Genomic DNA, 24568 nt, shown 5'->3' with positions numbered 1-24568 from the left:
ATAAAAACTTGCTGACCACAATACAGACACCGTTGCAGTATGGCACAAGAGTGCCGGCGTTGGGCATGACTGCTGAGAGTGCACGAGCGCAAGGAGAGAGCAGAACTGCACCATGTCTTTGTGGACCTAGAGCAGTTGCTGCGTCTCTCTCCAGTTGATGAGACGCAGCAACTTTGCTTGCTGCCCTGCGCTGCATCAACTCTTTGTAAATATGCGCCTGGGTTTCCATCAACGGTGGAATCGGCCACATGTGATGTGCTGCAGTATGCTGGGAGCATATTTTTCCACTGTGCACATGAACAAAAATAAAGCTTTGATACTAGAAATTAAAAATGTAATGTGAATCTTTATTTTAGCATGAAAAAACAGTGAAATTACTTTAAAATACAAATTGTCTGCTGCATTAATATTCTCAATGAATGGAAGTTCTGCGCTAGGTCTGTAAGGAGCAACGGATTGCAAAGGTTGGGAGAGAAAGCTTCACTAGATCACAGGTAGACTCAGCCTGCACAGTGCAAGCGATACTCAAGCACCATCTGTCATCTGTTGCAACAGTGGTGGGGGTCGGAGAGGAAAAGGTGCCAAAAAATGTTCTATTTTATAAATAAGTTGGGGTGTGAGAGGACACCAGAAGAGTCCTTCCACTACAATCCCCAAACCTGCTAAAACGTAAACAAAACACATTTCAGGTAGAGTTTGGTTCGAGTTGACACTCACCATCGAGAGGAAATAACTGCAAAACATTATTAAAAGGGAAAGAAGAAGACAGTCTTTAAAAATGGCAATTAATGGTCTGTCCAGTCTAAATATTCCAGCACGTGACCTTGGAGGATGCAGACTATATGTACACAGCACTCGCTTTGACTCCTCATCCAGCTGACCACCAAGAATTTGGACAGTTAACATTTGGTTCCAAATATATGTTTTGAAAGGAGGTTGTCAAACGTCCTCAGTGATAAATCCTACTCACAATGCACCTTCAGCATCCTCAACACTGATTTGGGTACCAGCACATGTACCAGCTCAAGTCTTCTCAGCAGGGTGTTCTTGTGACAAAAGATCATACTGTGCATTGTATTTTATTTCCATATTCTCTTTCTATATTTTGCTGGGTTTCATTATAGTTTTGAGTACTGGTTCCTAAAAGGCCAAACCTTCAGAAGCAGCCAGCATGAATATTGTGCTTTCAAGACATGGCTATTCATAATGACTAAGAGCAGGCAAGAAGACCACCCTTAAGGGAATCTGGAAAGTTCATCAAAGGTCCAAAGTCTTTGAAAGGCCAGATGAACCACAGCAGAGTTTGTTGTATGTTAGGCTGAGCCTTACCTTGTTTTTATATCCATGGACACATCCTGGTTATCCAGGGCTTACACATAGTCAATCGTAGTTGCCATACTGTGCACTTGCTTTGGACCATGCATTTTATTGCTCGCTGCAACCCTGGCCCAAAATGTCTTACATCGGTCAATACTCTCATGTTGTTTTTTATTAATGCTTTAGAAGCATTTAAAAAATACAACATGAGAATATGCTTTTTAATATATTGCACACAGAGAAATGAATGGCTTGTTCACCTTCAATATTTGTAATTTAACTTCTAGTAAATACAAATGCATGTGTGAACTTCTCGTTTCGTCTCTGGGTACTGAGTGACATTTCATAGCTTGTGTGAAAGTTGGATGCATATCTAGGGGTAGATTTATCAAACTTTCATGCAGCGCAGGCAGCCAACTTGTTGCGCTGCATGAAGGGGAAAGTGCAGGAATTCGCTGTATTCAAAATTATACAGCGCATTCTTGTCCCTTTCTTGCGCTGGCACCCTTTTGGCTGCCTAGGGCCAATGCAGGAATCTTTGCAAGGTGCGAGGGTGCCTTCATTGTAGGTGAGATTGTTTTTGTGCAGAAAAGGGCACTTTCCTGCACAAAAACAATCCTCAGAGGCATTTTCCTCTTTCTGAGTGTGCTGCAGAATGCAGCGCATTTAGAAAAAAGGAAACAATGAGGATAAAGAAAGGGAGTTCTCCTCTTTGTGCCTCCCCTGGGGAGGCTCAGCATTTTGACACATTCCCAGGATTACCACTATTGGTAAATCTGGGAATGCACCAAAATCCATGGGTGGATGCGTGAGAACACCCACGCTCCACCCATGGAACGACTCTCTGGGGCAGAGTAACGCAATGCATCGATTTGCGCTGGGTTGCGTTACTCCAGATTTATCAAGCCATGCGGGGCTGCGCAAGGTGGCCTTGCGTGGCTTGATAAATCTTATTTTAGTCTTGCATTTCCCTTGCTTCCCCCTTGCATGTCATAAGGGCGACGCAACACATTGATAAATGTGCCCCCCAGTGCCACAGATAGGAGCCAACTCAAGTTGTTTTCTCATTCCTCAGATTTAATGTGTCCTTCGTTTTGCGGTACCCTCAGGATTTCTTGGAGTTTTAAAAACACTTTTGAAGAATATCTTTGTCATTCACAAGATTATTTTTGTCTCATTGGGTGGATACAAACACCTTCAAGTTTCTAGTGTCAATGTTATACTTCAACGACGGACACATATCGGTGTCACAACGTAAGTGATAAATATTTACCCAGTGGGTGCTGTTAGTACTTTGAGTTCCAGAGGCCAACAGCAGTCCCGCCAGAATGAAGACCGTCTCTTAATGAGGTCTTAACTTGATGCGGCCATTTGAGCACACAAGCTGTGTCTCCAATGAGGGACCAGGGGTGTCTATAGAATAGAGGAAACCAGCTCAGAAATCTATACAGGAGAATATACGAGCCCAGAGAGCCTGATCAAGAGAAACTTGCAAAACGCTCACCACACCAAATGCAATAGTTGAAAGCTTCCAGGCAGATTCTTTCTTGAAAAGAGTTATTGGGCTTATTCTAGACCAGTGGATTGTCTTGTCTTATCAAATAGTACCTGCATACTGCCTTTGAGGATGGGTCTTGGTTAGATATTGAATATGGTTTTCCTTCTCTTTCGAATCTCTTACAGTCCCAATGATTTGTCAAGCACTCTTTTCATTTCACTGAGTCTAATATCTATGAGGGTCCATATTACCTTCTTGAAACACTGCAGGCCTCCACAGATGGAATTGTTAACCAATAACAGAACATACAATTGTTTACACATTCTTTTAACATACTTTCCTGCAAAAAATTAGATTTACGTACTCTTCTTTTGCATTCTAATGTTGACAATTTGAAACCATGAATTTGGCAGAGAATATCTGTGTACCTCAGTATCTTCATATATGAAGACATCGCTGCCTGTACATTCACCCTGTAAGCATATATATTGTGCGTATGTGTGTTCAAAACCTCAAAAGGGGACATTTTATGGCCTGACTAAGGCTGAACCGATGGGGAAGATACCTGGGAGTGGGCCGCTGACTTGATCTTTTAAACACCAACACCTCTTACATTTGATAAGCTGTTGAAGTTACGTTTCATCCTGCTTGGTCTGCCATCACCCTCTCAAGGGAGCACAGGAGCATGATCTCATTCTTTAGAAGAATAAATCTGCTTATGGCAATTCTGTTTGTAAAGGCAAACACTCACAATCTGATAGTTCATGCACAGATTGGGTACTTGGCTGACACCATGCAAGGTGTGTCTTTCAGAAAGATGGCCCTAGTGCCCTCTGTTTACCAAAGACTGGTCTTAAGCACTGCCTACCAGTAAGACTGGTTCTGGCTGCAAAGGTGCAGAGAGGTGTGACCCTCGGAATAGCCCACCATCACATGTAAAGAAAAAGCACCATGTTGAAATATGAAATGTTGTTTGAAGACCACAGCTGGCAACGCATTGGTTCTGACTGAAGGGACAATATAGACAAACATACAATGTCATTTCATGGGGAGGGGAAATGACTGCTCCACTGAGAATGTACAAAAAAGAATAGTACAACAGGGACCATCCCATTCAGTCCAGTGGCTGTGGTGTGTTGGAGTCTCCCAGAGGTCCCTTGCAGACAATGTCCTTTTGTGGCCCCTTTCATCTTCCAGGCCCCTTCATGTTCTTTGGTGAGTATTCCTGCATTGGCATCATGCTAAAACAATCAGCTGGGTTGCATCGTCCATTCTTGCCAGGCTGCCCCGAAGATCCAGGTGGTCCAGGGACCCCTGGGATACCTTGTTGGCCCATTGGCCCAGGGGTTCCGGTCTTGCCATATCCAGGAGGCCCCTGAGGTCCTGAGGAGACAAAGTTGAAACAAAATTAGGAGAATTGAAGAGATGGTTCATACAGGGTGGTTTAAACCCAGCATTCACATGTGGACAATAACTAGCATTTTAGATCAGCACAATGGTATTAATACTATGCATTATATGCAGAAAAAGTTCATTATTAATGTGCATAACTGTGAAAAGGTTGTGTTGTTATTACCATTTATTAATTGAAAGAGCAAGACTCCCTTAATTATGGATTTCCAACTACTCATACATTCAATCCCTTGATTATAATATATATATTTTTAAGTCAAGTGACTCTGTTATCAGGGTTGGTGTAGCTATCGTCCCTTGCTTCCTTCCCTGTCCGGCTGACATTTTAATATAAGACACCAGAAGGATCCGTATGGCATTTTTTTTTAAACCTTCTTGTTGGAAATTGGATTTCTGGTTGGCAGAGGTATGCAACCTGTCCAAGCAGAAACCACAATCCTAGTCACGGTAAGTCAGAAACACATTATAATTTAACCTATGTTTACCCTCTGGTAGCTTGGCACAGAGCAGTCAGGCTTAACTTAAGAAGCAATGTGTAAAGTATTTGTGAAACACTTCAAACAGTAACAAAGAGAAAATACCACAAAAAGACTTTACACCAGTTTAGAACAATAGCATATATTTTTATAAATAAAACATGGCCAAAATGACAAAAATCCAAAAAGTATACCTGGAGTTTTAAATTTTTAAAGAATACGTGAAATTGAAGTGCATACAAGCTTAAAGCGCCAATTGCTGCTATCTGTTCATGCTAGACTGAGGTAAATCCAAAAATTCTGACTGTCCGCGAAGGAGCACGGGTTAGATACAGGGACGAGTCTTGACTCACTGCAAAGTACGTTAGATGCGTCTTCGACGGAGCCAAGTTGCAGGAAGCAACAGGAGATGCGTTGTCGTCAAAGCGAAGGATTGAAGGTGATGTGTCGGCGCCGAGCAACGCAGGCAGCAATGCGAGGTCTGCGGTCCATGCAGCAGTGGTGATTCGTCAGCGTCAAGGTAGATGCAACGGTTCTGATTGGCGCAACGTCGTCGATGTGTAGATTCTGGCAGTAGCAGCACTTTATACTCACTTCCAAGAGCCTAGGACCTGAGACTTACAACAGGGGGCATGCCAAGAGGCGCTTGGAGTCACTCTGGGTTTAATTTAATGGTTCCAGTCCTTCCTCAGTCAGGGCAGAGGGTAGCAGGCAGCAGGACAGCACAGGGGAAAAGCAGCTCTTCCAGAGCAGCAAACCAGCAGAGTGGCATTCCTTCCTCCTGGCAGAGTTCTTCAGAGGTCCAGTAGTGTACTGAAGTTGTAGGGTCAGAGACCCAGTACATATACCCAGTTGTACCTTTGAAGTGAGTGTGACTTCTAAGAGGGTGGCTTTTAAGTGCACAGAGGTCCTCCCTTCCCAGCTCTGGCTTCAGACTCACTACAGGGGCATGTGTAGCCCTTTGTTTAGGGACAGGTCACAGCCTTTACAGGTGTAAGTGGCAGCTCCTCCCTCCCATCTTTCCCAGGATGACCCGTCAGGATTTAGATGGCAACTCAGTCACACCTAAGCTCCCTTTGTGTGTGGCTGTTTAGAGGGAATGCACACATTCCAGCTGTCACCAACACCAGACATGTATTGGAGACAGGCTGCAGACACATAGGGCTAAGAGCAAAAAAATGCCATCTTTCTAAAAGTATATTCCCCTTAAGAATGATCCCACTAAGGAGTTTCAAGACTCTTTATGGGAATTACTGGTGCATGCCTTGGACATGAAATGGATCACTGCAAAAACACATGATTACCTGTATACTAGGTTTCCTCGGAGACCTATAATTTACATGTTACCCAAAATCTACAAGAAGTTGGAAGACCCGCCTTTCCGACACATAGTATCTGGGTGCGGCTCAATTCATGAACCTCTAGGGCAGTACATAGATACTTTTTTACAACCTTTTGTGCAAGCGGGTAACACATATATTCAAGACACTACCCATTTTTTTAAACTGATCAGGGATCTTCGTTTGCCACCTATGAAAGAGATTTGGCAAGGTACAGTGGATGTGGTATCACTTTATACCTCCATACCAAACTCAGAGGGAATTGAGGCCATTGAGTGGGCTCTGTTACAACAAGAGGAATTAGCTGCCAATAAAGTTTTTCTACTACAATTGCTACAATTCAGCTTATTCAATAGCTACTTTAGCTGGAAGGACAGGTTTTTCCTGCAAACCCATGGTACTTCCATGGGTTTTGCAGGAGCACCGAGCTACGCGAACACATTCATGATGCAATTTGAGTAGGAACACGTGCTTAATGATTCATCTTGGACTTATCAGCTGATCACGTATCGTAGATACATTGACGATATTTTCATTATCTGGCAGGGTTCTAAACAGTCTCTAGAAGATAAATTGAGTGATTTGAACACCAAAAACCCGAGAATTCAATTTACTTACACACTTGATTCTCAGAAAATATCTTACTTGGATGTTAATGTAGAAATAGTAGGATCCAACATCAATACCTCCGTCTACAGAAAAACCACTGACCGCAATAACACACTGCACTACAGTAGTTTTCATCCTGATTCCTTGAAAAAGCACTTACCTTTTTCACAATTCCTACGTATTAAACGTATCTCATCCATTGACAACCAACTCGCCCAAGCTCTTAGTGAGTCAAAAAAAAACTTTTTGGATCGAGGCTATCCTCGTGAGGTGATTAATGCTTCTGCCAAGAGGATCGAAGGAATCACAAGAGAAGAGCTCCTTGAGAAAAAAGAGAACCCAACCCTTGAACGGGAGGTTTATGTATCTACATTTTCCACCCGGAAGCAATCAAGAGGATAATTTTACGGCGTTGGGACATCTTACAAACTGAACCTGACTTTCAAAATCTGTTTCAAAATCCTCCCATATTTGCATATAAACGTTCCAACAATTTGCGCGAGATTTTGAACAAAAAACATTTTTTGACACATGGAGACACACACAAAGGAATGCAAAAATGCTTTAACTGCACTCATTGCAATAATGTCCTTACTGGAGCTGCATTATCACATCCTTGGTCAGGTAAACCAATAATTTTAAAATACACAGGTAATTGCAACACCAGCAATGTAATTTACTTGATCAAGTGTCCTTGCTCTCTTTACTATGTAGGGAAGACGGAAAGGGCATTAAGGACTCGCATCACAGAACACAAAAGTAGAATCAGAACACGGACACTAAGCTCGCCATTAGCTACTCATTGGGCAACAGCACATCATTCTATAGCCCAGCTTAGATTTAGTATCCTGGAGATAGTTAAACATCGTGATGATAAAGATATGTCTAAAGTCATCACGCAGAGAGAAACTTTTGAGATCAAATATTTGAACACTCTAGCCCCCAAGGGCCTCAATGACAAACTGGAATTGTCGTGTTTCCTGTAAGGGCATTTATGCTATGCACCAGTTGATACAAGAGTATATTCCTAACAGATCGAACTTTTTGAGGCATCAGCTGCAACTTTCACACCGTAACCCAGTTTTAGATGACTTGTCACTATAAGCATGAGCACTCGCATTCTTATATTCTCACTTTTACTTTTATCCATCTTGCATTTAATTTTATCGATATTAGTGTCGATTCAATTATGTACTGTATTCTATGATGTTTGTTTATCGTTATGTACAGGGAGCTATATTGTGATAAATATCATGTTGAATTCAATTATCTGGATGTGATGATATACAGTCATCTAATCAGCACAAGACTATTCTGCATGTATTTATTTTGATAACACATTCATTCGGTATGTCTGACTTCAGGATGTCATACAATAATTGAGTTGATGTACGCTTGTTTATGCCCATCTTTATGTTTGTTAAGGGGTACAAGCAGTGTATTTAACCATCTGGGCATGATGGTCACAGTAGAAACAGCAGTTAATTAAATTGATGTACAGTTATTGTTCGTTTGTAATTTTAGTTGGAAAACTATCACATGTAATTAAGATGGATTAATGTTTTTGGAGAAAGCTTGCAGAACGTTCTTAAGGTGGTCGATATTAGTTTCGTTTTATTCTCCGTATGTTTGATGGTTACATGTATACCATTATTAATGCTGCTATCTTTTCAACATCGGTTTCACAAATGTCATATATATACAGATCTGCAATAGACTAGGATGCTTTCCAGTTTGATAATACTGCCAACAAGTTCACGCGATCTTGAATAATCAGACTCCATGTAAGCGAATGACCTCGTATACTCGCTACTGCTCTAAGAAGATTCCCGCGGTAGACACGATTACATTACAGCGACTAGATGCACTTTAACACAGGTCACCCACTTTGTACAGTGGTCATTTGTACCTATTTTGAGTACACTGGTTTTTTCTATATGCTATGGATACACATAGACACACTGACATGGCTGCTGCGCGTGTAACTTATACCAGTCCTATTTTTATGTTCAGTGGTTCTCGCACGTACTCGCTAACGCGCTAGTAAGCTTTATTAACGGTTAGGAACAGCGAGGACGCCACTTGATGGCGAGCCTGTACCGTTAAGGATCCTTTACCTTCAATCAAGTAAGTTGTCAGTTCAGTGTGGAGAGTGAGTTTATATAAGAAAATACTTATACCCATTTACACCTAATCTTTTGCGCATGCTTCCAGACAGCACAAGCAGTTTTTGAACGCCTTGGATTGTAAACCAAGACAAGAAAAGTAATGTGAGATGCACGGGGTGACAGTGCACTAGAGGTGAAACATCATCATCTTGGTTTTCAGGGTAATCACTAAAACGAGGTTTTGGGCATTTATTCCACAGGATTTTCTATCAATAATTTCGAGGGCGCTTGGCGCATACACAGCTTGTCTCGACATTCTTCTATATTAGAAAGTGGTAAGCCTATTACAGTCCACAACTTCAGTTATAGCCCTTTTTCACCACAGATAGTACTCATTTGAGGATTTATATTCCACAGATAGTAGCAGATTCATTGAACCTACCACATTAGCGACTCGCCATATGTCTGAGCCAGAGGGCTTATAGAGATAATTCCATCCATTACATTGGAGCATTTACAGGAATAGTGTATGTCTCACAAGAGGATTATGGTCACAGCGTTACTTGCTTCTTAGTACACTTGGTTCACACATTTATTTTCTGTTGGGTATGTTTCTGGGCCGGTGAAGTTAAGGTTGCAACTTGGAACTGGTGTGATAACAACCATGAAGATACGTGTTAGACATCGTGTTAATTTCTTTTTCCCGGTAATTTGGAGGCCGGTCAACTACAAATGTATGATATCATAATTTGTATTTAACTGTATGAACATAATTCATATATGTTTTCTGCAGATTTACCCTGATGAAGGGTGTATGAACCACCCGAAATGCATTGGGAACATCACATTGCAAGACTTCACATCGTATGCTAATGTAACAGTGGAGTTCTATACTCAGTATTGGAAACAACGCTTTTGAATTGAAGAAGCAACAAACTACGTTGGACTGTGAATTCATTGTTTTTGCTTATGAATATTGGTTTTTCTAGTTATGTTTAATCGGTTGCATTGGTTGAAATTTTGCTTATATGTTTTCTAATAGTGAACAATATCAATTAACACTCCAATTGAGTGGCAATCTTGGTAGTGCAGGCTTCGTCTAGGACATGCTGTCTTAGAAACATTTTCTTCAGTTTGAATTAGTGGTTTGGTAGAACCACTTCGTAGTCAGCACACCCACACAGATGAAAGTTCATAATTGTTTGATTATATTGATTGTTTTCCATTGAAAAGAGTGCACCACAGTTGATAGTATTCACAAATCTTTCTAAAAGTGGCATTTTTAAAAGGGTAATGATAAATTCAGCTCTACCAGTAAAGAGGATTTACCATTACTATTCCAGTGATATGAAACATGACATATCAACTCCTCTTCAATCAGGAATTGCAGCTTATCAATGTAACCTGGGGGCCTGGGAAGTACCATGCCCCTGAGGGCCTGGATATTCACAGTGGGATGCCCTGTCTCGAAAAAATGTGGAAATCGGTTGCTGTGGTGTGGAAAACTGGCATTTGCTTTGAGGCAAACCCTTTCTCAAGCTTTGAAAGTGGTGTAATTGTTGGGTATGCTGCCACACGGGTGCAGAAAGGCCAAGGGAGCACTCAGTAGACCTGCTTTCTTTGAAGAGCTCCAGTGCTAAGACTCCTTTCTCTCCAACAGACCTGTGTCTGCTAGCCACTTGCCTATTTGCCAGTGGGCAAGAGCCTCGTTGAAAGGGAGGAGCAGATCCATGGAGGCCGTCCCGGGTTGCAGAACCTCCATTAGTACTTAGTTTTGACCTCAATAGATGGTAGCTGTTAGTGAAGAACTTCGACCACAGCAAATGAGGCTGATTCTTCCATGAAGGGGCCAAGGGAGCAAAACCCAATGAAAGGTGAACTGTTCAAGCCACTAACCTCTTCCAGATCCATGAGAAGGTTGTCATCAATGTCGCAGTGGACTGCTTCATCCCAGTCATCTCCATCATCATCACCCAGACCATGATGACTATGTTCCGAATCAAAGCCAGATAGATTTCAGAGAGGTTGATTGCCACTCCTAAGTAGTGGTAACATTCTGTCTGAGTCAGAAGGAGGTTGGACCGGCTGCTTTGGGACTTGTGTGGGTGAGGAGCCTTAGGTCAAGGTCAGTTTCAACAAGACAAAACAGTTGGGTCCTCCGCCTAGCGTCAGGGTGGTCAATGCCATCATCGACTTGGCAGGAACAACTGTGGACTATTGCACTGAGTTCTAAGTCCACCCAAGGGTCAAGGTCAACCCTACAGTGGAGCCAAAAGGCACAGATAGCGTTGAGGACTTACCTACCAAAGCTATTATGATTGGAGGCCTCCTCAGATCTATGGGGCATGAATGTGCACAAGACGGAGCCGGAACGGTGCAGAAGATCCACAACATGTCTTTTCTGAAAATTGCTATGTGTTGTGACATTACTGACGGACCCAGAAATTCAGGGAGGATTGGGACCAGTTGTAAAATTGATGGCTCAGTAGAAGAGCTGGAACAAGACCCAGAGGCACCTTGATGTCCCTTGAACTTCCCAGATTGGGAGTGGAGTGACATATAAGGATCCTGCTTTGTCTTCTTTTTAGACTTTGACATACCTGATCATTTTGAATGTGAGAGGGATCTTTCACAGGTGCGAACTTGAGAGCAGAAGCGGGTCTGCGGCCTTAACTTTGACATGGAGCAATCCTTATGTTCCTTTGTTCAGTGAGTAGAGTTTGGATTTGAGGTCCTGGACCACTTTGGGGTTCATCCGCGTGAAGTCGCTGCAGGGCTTGGAATCATGCATCAACCCTTGATATTGAAGAGATACTTTGTGGAGGTCTGACACACACATTATTTGGTGACATTTCCTATAAGGTTTAAACCTTCTAGTTTCCGGTGGGGACATGTCCCTGACACACAAGAGAAAGAATTTTGGAGGTAAAACTTCACCAAAAGAGGTCAAAGGTAGGGAGCGGGTGAGCTCCAGATCTGTGTTCGAAGGCATTGGAAGAAAGGAACTGACGTCAGTGCACAGGGCTGGCACTTATATACAGCTCTTATGTCATTTCTGGGGTGGATAAGGCTAATGTGGAGCCACATGATGCCACCTGCTGGCATGCAGCAGCAATGTTATGAAAAATTTCTGGATCGAGCATGGGACCTTGGATATTCACCAAGTAAGGAATCTGTGGTAAGAAGTACCCATCAGAAGTACTTTTTTTCTGTTCTAGCCTGCCAGGAAATTCCTGGTGGTCCGGATGAGGAGAGGAAACCACACGATGGAAGAAAACTCCCAGTGTATCAGGGACATTTATTTTTAGATTCTCAAATCAAATGCACCCTTTGTATGTTTGTGAAAAATTAAAACGTTGCTCAGCTGCCGCATTAAATAAGCAAAGTTAAAGTGCCTTCAGAGGAGCAGCCATGGTGGCAACTCCTTTGAAAGCATAGAGGTTTCTGCCTTATCGGTGAAGATCACTAAATATGGAGACTGGTCTTCTGTAAGGGCCATGGAGTAAATCCCTCCTCTTCTTAGACAGGCCAAAGGACCTGCCGCCATATTGGTCCATTCCATTTTAGAAGTGTGCAAAATTCACGTAATTTATTTTTGCAAAATCACATGAAATTTCTACAAAATGATGTATAATTATGCAAAATGCAGCATTTTTACAGTAAATGCTGCTTAATTACATGAAGTGTCTTAATTTCGGGAAGTTTGCGTGACAAGCATTTTACATGAATTATTCCTGAGGAATTGAAATTTTGCCCAGGAGTATTATCACAAAGACGTTCCCTAACATCTCTACGCCCAGCATATAAATCATTGTCTTATATCCCCTCTCAGTTATAAATACAATCCCTTGGATATCTGTTTAATTGAGGGACTGTTTATGCCATCACATCTATGAATTTCGCTGCCAAATTCATGTCCATACCCCCACATTGATCTTTTTATTGGGTGCTGGACCCCTTCCCATATGCACTCATCTTGAGATGGTGAGCGTACTTGGTCCTACATATTATATAAGTGCTAGGTCTCTGTGTCCAAGAAACAAATCAAGGATTAATTTGCCTGCACCACCAGATTATAGACCTGCGCTACCAGTAGGAGGCTCCCAAGGCAGGGGTTACCAGTACTCCCCATCGTATAGTTGTTTCTCTCTGGGGTTTTTCTTCACCCAGATTGGTTTTATATCAGTTAACTAAAGTTTGACAAAGAAATGCACAGGTAATATACTGGAAATAGTCTTAAACAGATGTCAAAAGGCTGTTGACGATTTTCAATTTTACAATTTGAAAGGATAAAAGAGAAACTTGGGGGGATATTATCAAAAAAAGGCGAAAATTATTGCTAACTGCAGTTAGCACGCCTTTTCTTATCGCCGTCTACCGCAGGAAACTATCACCGTGTTAACGATGTATTACCAACGTGATAGCTTCCCTCACCGGCTGAAATGTCCGGCGATAAAATTAGCGGGACGGCGATAAGAAAAGGTGCGCTAACTGCGGTTCGCAGCAATTACCGCCTTCTTCTGATAATATCCCCTGGAGTTTGAAGCTCACAGTGGCAGTGCTTACTGACTGTGCCCACCATGTGGTGGTATAGACAACAGCTGTGGAGTGTGCTATGGGTGTGGGGGGGGTGGGGCAGGGGGTGGTCCTTCTATTCTCACCCAATGCCTGCTTGGGCTGGGATAATATTACCCCCCCCCCACACTGGGGGCAATGGATGGGCTATTTACCAGTTTTCCAATGCCATCTCTAACCACCAACCCTGTCCGGCAGCTGTGGTAATGTCCACTTTAGCTGGGATTAGGTCTTGGCAGAGAGTGTGGCTTGTCTCTGCCCAGTTGTCTCAAAAGAACATCCCCCCCCAATGTTTTGAGTTTGTAAAGGGCAGTGCGTGGGCTCACCCCGTGCCCCCCTTGGCTGTTGCCCTGCGCACACGAGGCTTACCTTTCCCCTCTCCATTAAAGCCTGGTTTGTCTGTGGTTGGAGGGCAGTGGTTTGGCTTTTCAGGGTATAGAGACTTTGGAGAGAGTTTTTGCTTGGGGTGGCATGGGGCGCGTTAGATGGTCGTCTTTGTAAGAGAGGCAGATTTCATATTCAGGTATCTCTCCCCACCCCCATCCCCCACCCCCTCGCGCTCACTTTGACCCAGGTGTCTTATGCTGGTGGAATGTAACTGTTCCCTCTTTGGCTATTTTGGGTACGCGCGCTCACGCGCCACAGTCTTCGTAACGCAACCTTATTCTCATGAATTGATTGTTTTATGTCACGGGCATGTGTATAGCATCTTTAAGTAATCATATACCGCCATAGCACTCTCCAGCGCTTGATCTAACTATAATTCCAGCTGTGTGGATCAGTGTGCACTAGAGCTGTGCGCCCTACGGCCCATGCTGAGTTTACATCTGTTTTATGTATTGTTTGATTCTGTTATTGTTTGCGCCGAGCCTTCTTCATTGTTTCTGTCACTGTTTCTGCGGGTGGTGTTCCAGATTCTTTTATGGCACTTACTGACAAGCAATAACCTGTCCCTTTAACTCCATTATTTATATAAGTGTGTGTGTTAGTGTGTTGGTTTTATGTATTTTTAATTCTCCCAATAGTAGCATAATTATGCATAGGCTGTGGTGTTGAGTTGGTTAATTTCTTGTGCCAAATCTATCTCCACCTTGCCCTCCTCACCCTGTCCCCTGCCCCCACACACGTCAGCAGCCCCAGCTTCAACGTAAGTATTTATTACTGAGTTTGCTGGTTTTCTTGCCTGTAACACCCCTGGTAGCTGCGATGAAGTTTTCAAAAAGTGCTGAGCAGTTTTTACTGGTCGTCTGTGCGTTGAACGCCTGCTCTGCCTATACAGGTGCCACTTGCCCGGATGGAGCTGGGATGCTGCCCAAGTTAGAGGCGGACTCGCTGGGACTCGCCCAAGGGGAGCAGGCTGGGAGGCACCTGCCTGATAGCAGCAGGCAAGGTCAGTTTTTACCCACTACCACCAAACTTCCCTCAATACTACCCTGCCACACAACTCCATCCCACGGACCAACTATAAGCAAACATACCCACATTTACTTGTACACAGAATTCCAACACGCCTCCCTGGTTCACCCTACTCTCAGGTCACCAACAGCACCCATGATCTCCCAACCCCACCCTACAACTTCACACCACAGAAGCTCAAAAAACAAGGATTAAAGTCAAACTAACACCATCACTCACCTCTACCCTGCAACCCACCCCAGTTCATGACCTAGATTCATCCCACCACCAAACTCCACCCCATCATTCAACTTCACCAAACTCCACACCACTGAAGTCCAACCTACTACAACCACCAACCCCTACCCTACCATCCAACTCCACCCTACCATCAAACTCCATCCTAAAACCCAACTCCAGCCCATCACCCAGCTTCACCCCATCACTTATCTTCACTGCACCACTTAAGGTCACCCCGACCATACTCCACCCAACGTAACCTAACTTCACCTACCTCCACCCACCACACAACTCAGGTACATTTATCACCATTACTCAGCTGTTCCAAAGTCCATTGATCTTAAATCACTTCCACCCAGCTTCATGACGCCACCAAACTCGTGCAGCCACTTGTCTCTCCACTTCACCAGCACCCCCAGATAGTCTCCAAGATCAGGATATGGGGGTCGAGTTGATGTCACGCCTGAACAGCAGCCAGACCCCAAGGCTCATATTTTTTAAATGAAAGGATTTAAAGTCCCATGGCCAGCTCTGAGAATATACTCGACAAATGTGAAAGTGGGGGCATCATCCAAGAACAAAAAACATGTGGATCATTCAAAATATAATGACCCCCAGCCCCCTCCCCACAGCTTCCCGTGCATGTGGCTGGGGTTTACGTGCCTGGTGACAGTAAATATTGAAAGACATTTGGCTAATGTGAATCTCTACCTCAAAATACGCTTTTCTTAGTAGACAGCCAGTGTATTTTGGGGTTTTTTCCATTTGTTTTGTTCTGTATAAACTAATCTAACAGGCAAAAACATATCTAGGCAGGGTTCTTGATTCCTGTCTTTGTTTTTTATGTATAATAATACCTAAGCATGTGCAATTAACCCAGTGGAGTCAGTTGATATCTGGACATGTGAAGAGGAAAAAGGGATCCTCCCCAAGTATCAGCTAATTGAGCAACAGGCCCTCTTCACTTTGAAGACCCCACCCCCACCACACACACACACCATTTTTCATACTTTACCCAAAACACACCCCATGTTTTATATTTTACCCCAAAGGACACCCCATTTTTTAAATTTTAACACAAAACACAACCCAATTCAAATTTTTACATCCCAAACCCATACTCACCCGAAAAACCTTAAATTACCCCATTACTGACCTCAAAATGCATTGTATTCAAATGCGATGTTAAGGCACCTGCGTTGTCAGAGTTGCGTTGTTAACGCTGTACTACCTGCGATGTAATGGTCATCTCCTGTGCCAAAGTCAACCATAGGCAACGCTGTTTGCGTCTGTCTGCCCCTGGACTGCGCTCAGCACCAAGGAGTATTCTTCCTGGACACTCCACTGATATGATGCCAACAGCCTCCTCGCCATCAACCCTGGACACCACCTCGTCTGCCAGGACTAACCTCTGCTCCGGACCAGACATCGCCATCACTGATGGCTGCAGTATCACCCACAAGGAGCACCCGACTGTCGGAGGAGGCATTGCCATCACCTACAGAAGCACACTCCAACTGACCACGCACTCTAATGACCCACGGGTGACCATGGACTACGTCAACTCCAAGATCCTGACCAGGCCCAAGAACATCCTCTGCAGCACCCTCATGTGCAGGCCCCCCGGGCCATGGCACCCCATTCTCCAATACCATTGTAGACCTCATTGCAACCCAGGGTCTCACATCCACCGACGACATCCTAATCGGTGAACTCAAGTTCCACCTCGGTATCCCGAGTGACCAGAGCACCACCCCCTCCTGGGGAAGGTCAACGACATCAGACGCAAGCAGCAAGTCACCTAAACAGGCCACATAGCAAGACACACGGTCGAGCACGTCACCTCCGCCAGCAGCTACTTCAACTACAGCCACGGCACCGGACTCTTCTGGCACTACCATCATTGGATGAATCACGTCTTCACCTTGCCCACCGGACGCCAGCGCCATCATCGCACCCCCTCGCAGCTGGATCAAGGCCTCCGCAGAACATCTCGTCAGCTCCCTTCGCACCGACACTCCACCAATGCTTCCAAACGATGACACCGCAGCGCACAACCACCACCAATGGATCTCCAACAACGCCTACATTCGGGCACCCCTCATGAACGGCACTGCGTCAGTACCTTCCGCCTGCCTGATGGCAGGTGTGAGGGTGAGGTAGTGACATAGGGATTGGCTGGCCCCATGCACTGCTGGAGTTGCATCATGGTTGTGACACGGCTGCAGCAATGCGTGACTTTAGCACAGACAGATACGTCAGGATTCATGACGTTTGACGTATCTGTCATTTCTTGCGTCATGGAACGCTGTCCGGTGAGTACAGCGCATCCATGCTGTTGAAAGGAGGGCATAATGAGAAGTGTTGCAACGCTGTCTTGTCGCAGCGCAGCAACACTTTTCATGATTGGGGCCCAGGAATGTGCACTATCTTATTGATGGTGCGCATTCCTGCACTGTATTTTTGTCGCAGGGCAGCGCTGCAACATTTCTTGCAGCGCTGTCCAGCACCAAAAACATGCATAGATGTGGGCCCAAGACTTATGCCCATTTTTAAGACCAGTATTGTCTGGTCTTAAGTTCCTGCAGCTAACGGGCCTTAGTGCGACTTTTTTTATCGCTTCACGGGTCCGGGCAATCCTTGCTAATAGGGCGAAGTGCGGTTAGCTGGAGTTTTCGAGTAATTTAGAGAAGGAACGTCTACCTTGCATGTCATTAGCGATAAACATCGCTGGCATGCAAGGCGATAGAAAAACCTGCTGCTATCGCCGGAAAGCTGTCGCTAACGCCTATTAGTGACAGCTTGATGATAGGGCGATACAAAAACATGTTAGCGGCAAGAAAGTGCCACTAATGCTGCAATAAAAGGCTTGATAATATGCCCCTGGGACTTTTAATTCTAGTTTGAACAGATAAAAATGGTTATCAGGATATGTGTGGTGAGCAATACTGGTCAATGGTGAAATTGATGTTTGAATTTCACAGACAAGTATAATAACCTTGGTGAAACATGGCAAACCTGGAGCTTGCTCTACCTTTCCACAGAATCCCCAGATCTTACCTCACCTATGACACAGATACTTTTAAATAATGTGCTCCTACCTCTGCTGATATAAACCCCTTGGGATCTAATATTGTGTGTATGTGCACTGAAATTCCAAGTCTTGCCACATCTCTGAAGTGCTGTCTGACAGTGGTAGCAGCTCAGACTTGCTCCAGCTTGTATGTATGCCTATGTGCACGCCAATTTCTTTTGCCTCGACTACTGATCTAAAGTTTTCTCTTGGCTATTGGACATGCAATAGCATGTCATCAGTGTACTTTCAGTAAGGTGATGTACCCGTGGAACCTGAAACCTCTGCCTATGTGTTTTCACACAATCCCATGCTAGTGACTCTAGTGAACACAAAAATGGAAGGCTATTCTACAGAAACAAATGTCTTCTTAGCATCCATAGTAGAGAAAATTGCTTCAGTGTCTGGTTTGACTGGATAGAGAGTAGAAATGCTCGCCTCCTATTGTTAAAGGTCAAGTGGCACAGGATAAATCCAGATTAGTTGGGCAGAATCATTTGAGACCATAGAAATATCAGAGGCCTCCTGGAAGTACTTTAATGAAGGTGTACATCAAAGCCCTTGTAGCAGATAACCAACTATCTAAAAGCAGAGAGAATATAATTAAAACAGGAGTGAGCTTTGGGAATTCAAGCATATGCCACTTAGTAATCTTGCAGCAAACCAATAATCTATCTGAAATCAAAGTACTCAAAGGCAGGAAGAGGAAGAATTTTCTCTAACAAATACTCTTTTACTTAATTCTCTGTAAGGCCCATTGTCACTGTCCTTTTTAAGTCTGGCATTAGCCATGATCTTTAGATTTTACTAAATGTATACACATAATACTCTTACTTAATAAGCTTTTAGACATCTCACTTCATCTGTTGGTCAGTAATTTTATCATTCACTTTTTTCTTACACCCAATACTGCACACTGCAGGGATCTCCAACCTTTTCTGTAGTGAGAGCTACTTCTGATCAGTGAAAATCTTTGTGAGCTTCCTCAGGCTAATTACCTCAGGCATTGTTACCAGACATCTCCACAGCCAGCTTCACTGACTTTAAGCCTAATGTCCATAGAGCCAGGTACTACGGCTTGAACAAAATACTTTGACTAGGGGCGCAATGACAGGGCTTCCATGTGTGTCAGTGAAAGCGTGGCCTTTGGGGATATAAAAACAAGTGTGCATAAGAATGGGATATATGTGTATGGGTGACTGAGAACCTTGGTCACATCTACTTGAGGCACAGTACATACCTTTCATCATATGTGACACTGTTACATGTATAACACAAACACATAACCATTTTTTCTAAAGTGCAGAAAAATGTTCTGCAAAAATGTTCATAACATGGAGCATCTTCCTTCACTTTAAATTTCTCACACTTATTAATGGCTGTATCTTTCAGTTACAAATATGGAACCAGGTCTACCAGCCTCTGTGAGCAACATGCCTACGGCGTGTGAAGGAGATGCTAGGAGTGACACATGCCACTCTTTCCCTCCTGTCCAAGTGACAGTAGGCCGTCTCTGTATCACCCATGACAGTCCGATTCCTTAAAATTAGCCACTCTGAAATCCCTAGATTCTAGAGGATATAGGGCCCGGTTGCACTCCACACATGTATTGCTGAAATTAGGACAAAAAGACATTCATGGGCACTTTTTAGCCAGTATGTTTGGGGTAAGTATATGACTTTTAGCTCCTTTTGCAGAGATGTTGGTGGGCACAATCCCTCGCTTCTGAAATATCTCTTGGAAAGACTTGGTTCACTCATTAAGATGGCTCGCCCAAAGACTTGGAGTCTGTTCTCAACACTTAGTATTTTGGTGAAATTATAATACCAGTGTGTGTTATTATATATGAATGAGAAACCACGCGAGATTCTTTAGTGCAGGGAACTCGCACCAAAGAGGACCTGGAGAGGTGGTGATTATTTTAATCAGTAAGTTGCGGTGGTTTGTGCTTCTTATGGAAACAATGGGGGGGGGGGGGGCAAAATTCATGTTTTGCGGTAAACACAGTTTTTTTCAGATTCTTCAGTCCAACACTCTTGGGAAAGGAAGCACATCATCCACACAAATGAGCCCTTATGTAAAAGATTAAGGAAATGACCAAAAACACAGTGGTGTAGAGCAGCCAGAGTGTGGGAATAGGAGTAGGGTGATAAAGCAAATAATAAAATAGTCTGCCCATACAGAAATGATCCACGTCTAGATGGTAACAATTAAGTGCTTCTTACCTGGAGAGCCAGGAGAGCCTGGGTCACCCGTAATGCCAATACCATTGGTCCCCTTTTCACCTTTGGCTCCTGGCTCACCTGGCACAACAGAGAGAGAGAGAGTGAGAGAGCAGTTCAGAATTATACCACAATATATCGTAAACATTACCAAGTATCCTCACCAATAATTTCAGCAGATATTGAAACTAAAATAAAAGAATACTTTGGTCCATGAATGCAGCAAACTGCAGTTTTTACACCAAAAATTCCATTAAGCATTGAGAAAAAAGTATTTTTAGGTCAAGCTTACCAGACAGAGCACGCTGCCTCTCTGCAAAAGACCTATTGTGGGTTTACAGAGAATTTACTGGGGTTTATAGTCCACCCATTGCTTACCATTGGTTGGCTTTATTGTCACTCTCATTCATTGGTTCTTTTTCGATGGCTTTCTTTCTCCCAGATTGTCCATCTTGTGTTTTTCCCTAACCTGGAGCATGGCTTCTTTACCATCTCTCTTATTAGCTGGCTTTTAATCTTCCACTGCTCACTTTTAGGGATCTACTTTTGTCTTTGCTTATGCACTCCATGAAAGTGCATGTATTTTCTAGCTCTGTCCCTCATGTGCTTTCTCCTTTAAGCTCCATGTTGCTATCTCCCTTCAATGGGAAGTATTCTTTCATTGGCTTCTGCAGCCTCTGCTCCCACTGACAAACTACTTGCCTCTCCATTGCTCTGTGTTGCTTTCTTGTTGGGTATCACGTTTGGAACTCTCAAAATAAAGTATTTGAGATTTCTAAAAAAATAATAAAAAAATAGATTCCAAAAATGAATTACCCCATATAACTATATCCATCCATCTGACAATAGTGGGGTTTTCCAAACTTAGGGAAAATGCCCATAGTCAATGAATAAAGTATCAGAAATTCTAAAAGAACGAATTTAGTGCAAGTAGAATGTCATTACTGTTTACTCAGCTGAGAAATAGTATGATCTATGCTGGAACATAGGAAGGAAGGATAATGTTCTGAAAAAAATTAAAATACGTTCAAGTATTTCGATAAGTTGTGTCCAGGAGAGCTAGATCCATGTCAGATGTTCAGGATATTACAAGTGATTTAAAGAAAGGTCCTTTGCATGGTCATATTATGTTTACCTCTTCATGGACTAGTGGACTGTGATGCTTGCGACAATTATGTGTGTCGTTTTGACATTACCTTGTGAAAATTGTAAGACAACCTCATTTTAGGACGGTTGGTGGACCAGAATGCTATGTTTTTTTCTGACACCTCAAAACAAATTCTTGGGCAATTACAAGACAATCCGACATGATTGGCTAAATCAGTGCTGCTGTATCCTGCTGTATAATTTGAGAAATAAATAAGCAATAGTTGAGGCCTTGCCTTATGCACTTGATTGTTTTTATGCTAGAATCAGATTGATGGAAGGCTGTTAATTCTATTTTGTCAATCAAGGGCCTGATTTAGAGTTTGACAGACAGGTTACCCCATCACAAATATGGAGGAGATGCTGTCGCTCTTATTATGCATTCAATTATATGGCACTTGTGATAAGGTGGACGGAATATCATTAGCCTTTGTATCAAGCAAACTCTAAATCATGCCCTAAGTTATGTAAGACTGCATAATGCCATGATAAGGTTCTTTTGTAAGTTTATCAAATTGAGAACAAAACATTGGCGCAGGTTGAACTATCGATTTTCATAAGAGATTGCACCTCTCCTACTGGAATTATTACTTAAATGGAGTAGGATACGTATGTTTAGATAGCAGGCATTTTATGTCCCACAATTTTATGCATTGTATATTTTTCATTATTTTTTCATGCTGTTTGTTATCTTGTGCATGCTGGCTTCTTTTCCCCTACTCTCTTACCTTTGTTGTACTTTATAAATGGCTTTACAATACGTATGAGAATTAAGTATTTTTATTTTTGTTCATAGTTTTCTCCAGGTTACAAATTAATTTATAACCAAAGTTTATTGAGTGACATTAGTGGTTGATTGATAAATATACAAAGGATACCTCTGAAAGCAACTTTCTATAGGTACATTTAGTTATTAGTCATTATCCTGAAAATATCATCTAGCTTCTTTGGATATATGACATTACAACGCAAAGATTTACAACGCATGCCTTTATAAAACAGTTTTTACATCGCAACAACCTTTACAACGCATGATTTTACATCGCATGCCATCACAACGCATTTTTAGAAACTACATTTACAACGAATTCCATTACAACGCATACCATTACAACGCATGTTACTTTTAGGGCAACAGTAGGGTAAGTGTTCGATAGTGTAGGGGTAAAAATGACTATTCCCACTCCAGTGAGTGCAACAGTAGGGTATGTGTTGGATAGTGTAGAGGTAAAAATTCTATTCCCTATAACTTACCTTATATCGCGTTGCAGTGACATGCGATGTAATGGCTGCATTGTAATGGCATGCGATGTTGCGTTGTAATGACTGCATTGTAAAGGTAGTGTGATGTAATGACTGCGTTGTAAAGGTTGTTTCCCGGCTTCTTTACCCTGGACGTAAGTGGGATGCACATTGCTTAAATAGTTTTTGGAACGGAGAGACTTTTATAGGCTGGTGGGAAAGCAGTTTTCTAATGGGAGGTTGCAGATAAAATAATCCATAGAAATAACAAAGGTATCATTTGGCTTGCTTAGAAGTGCCACAAGCACCATGTAATGCCTGTATGAGTCTACTAGGATTCGTGCATTAGCCAAGTAATGAATAAAAGACACAACATCAATTAAAAAGGCTTTTAGAGCTTTCAATTTCCTCCCAGCGGTCCATCAGCAGAATTTAGGCCTACAGTTTGGTTGTTTTTTTTCTAGCCCTATATATGATTGGGAAATTCTGTTCTGAATCGCCCTAATGTACATAAAGTAGCATTTTCGGGATCAGTTTCTAAAATGCATGCAGAACTTCATCAAGTAACAGAACACTGTTATCTATAAGAAGAAGGAGTTCTGGATTGCAAGGGTAAACAATCCAATCAGTGCCATTGTTCATTTTTTGGACATCGTCAATTTCTAAAGGATTTGTTGGAAAGGGTGAAATTGAAAGATGGAATACAGACATTATTTAACCCCATCGAACAGGAGATCGTTTTCTAGCAGCTGTCATTAGGGTGGTCACCGAGCGCTATCAGTTCTGGCAAAAGAAAATGACGCAGGGGTTGCCCAAGATCCAGAAACTGGCTGATTTTAGCTCCTTGATGAGAATGAAGGAGTCTGTTTAGGCATCATATTTCATATGTTTCTTCTATAGATGCGATACAACATGCATTATGTTTAGCATTGACCTGTCCCAAATCTGCATTGCAAAACTACAAAGATGAAGAGACTGAATCTGGCCCTGCTTGCTCAAGTAAAGCACAGCAGCAGTATAGGCCATCAGGACATTTTTCATGCAGAAAAGCAAAAAGATCAGAGGTTTATAAAAATGGCACTGCGCTCCAGATTCTTGATATAATGTATTCTTTCCTGAGAAGGGTCAATTCAAACATAGTGTCTCATGAGATAAGCAATCCAAAATCAGGCTGAGAACAAGCTGTTATTATTTTTCTATGTGGGAAAGTGGAGGGAAAAAAAGACTGTGGCTCAGATGTTTCAGCTCTTGAGTGCACCATTGCAGGGCTGGTGATTTTCTTTGACTGAGACCCCAGTACATGATCCCAGATTTTGGAAATCCCAGCATTAAGGGCCTTATGTAGGTAGCCTAACATTTACCGCTTCATAAATACTGAATTTTACCGATTCGGTATTTATGAAGCGGTAAATGATATGTAGGTAATCTTTCGGTAATATTTACCGATTCGGAATGGGTCGGTAATTTAGAATCGGTATTTACCGATTAGGTAATGATGCATACCTTCCCATTGATTCCTATGGGCCAGGAGGCCCATAGGAATCAATGGGAAGCCAGTCACCATTACCGATTCGGTAAATACCGATTCGGTAATGGGGGGAGCACAATCAAGGGTGGCAGGGTGTCACAGTGACACCCTGTTGCACCCCTGATTCCTGCATGTGTGCACATGTGGCGCACATACATGCCCTAAGGGCATGTATGTCTGCCACATGGCACTGTTAGTCCAGCAAAATATTGCGTTTTGCAATGTATTCGGTATTTAGCACCAACATATATTTGGCGCTAAATACCGAATTATTTTCCCTACACATCACTCATTTGAGTGTCACCTACATAACATTTCAGGATTCGGTCTTTACCGAATCGGTAAAATTACCGAATCGGTAATTTTACCGATTCGGTAAATTACCG

General features: G+C 42.8%; 1 protein-coding gene across 1 annotated transcript in view; it reads right to left on the bottom strand.

The window, feature by feature from the left end:
- Window positions 1-326: 326 nt before the first annotated feature.
- Window positions 327-24568, bottom strand: part of COL16A1 (collagen type XVI alpha 1 chain) — an 871927-nt gene continuing 847685 nt past the window's right edge. Inside the window, exons 70-71 of the mRNA XM_085648479.1 lie at window positions 20270-20347; window positions 327-4198 (exon numbers count right to left, since the gene is read on the bottom strand). Coding sequence (XP_085504605.1) covers window positions 4002-4198; window positions 20270-20347 — 275 coding nt within the window. The 3' untranslated portion in view covers window positions 327-4001. The remainder of the gene's footprint in view (window positions 4199-20269; window positions 20348-24568) is intronic.

The sequence above is a fragment of the Triturus cristatus genome, chromosome 3_2 (genome assembly GCF_964204655.1).
Source record: "Triturus cristatus chromosome 3_2, aTriCri1.1, whole genome shotgun sequence".
Taxonomy (NCBI): Eukaryota; Metazoa; Chordata; class Amphibia; order Caudata; family Salamandridae; genus Triturus; species Triturus cristatus.
This window is presented reverse-complemented; position numbering and strand designations above follow the sequence as displayed.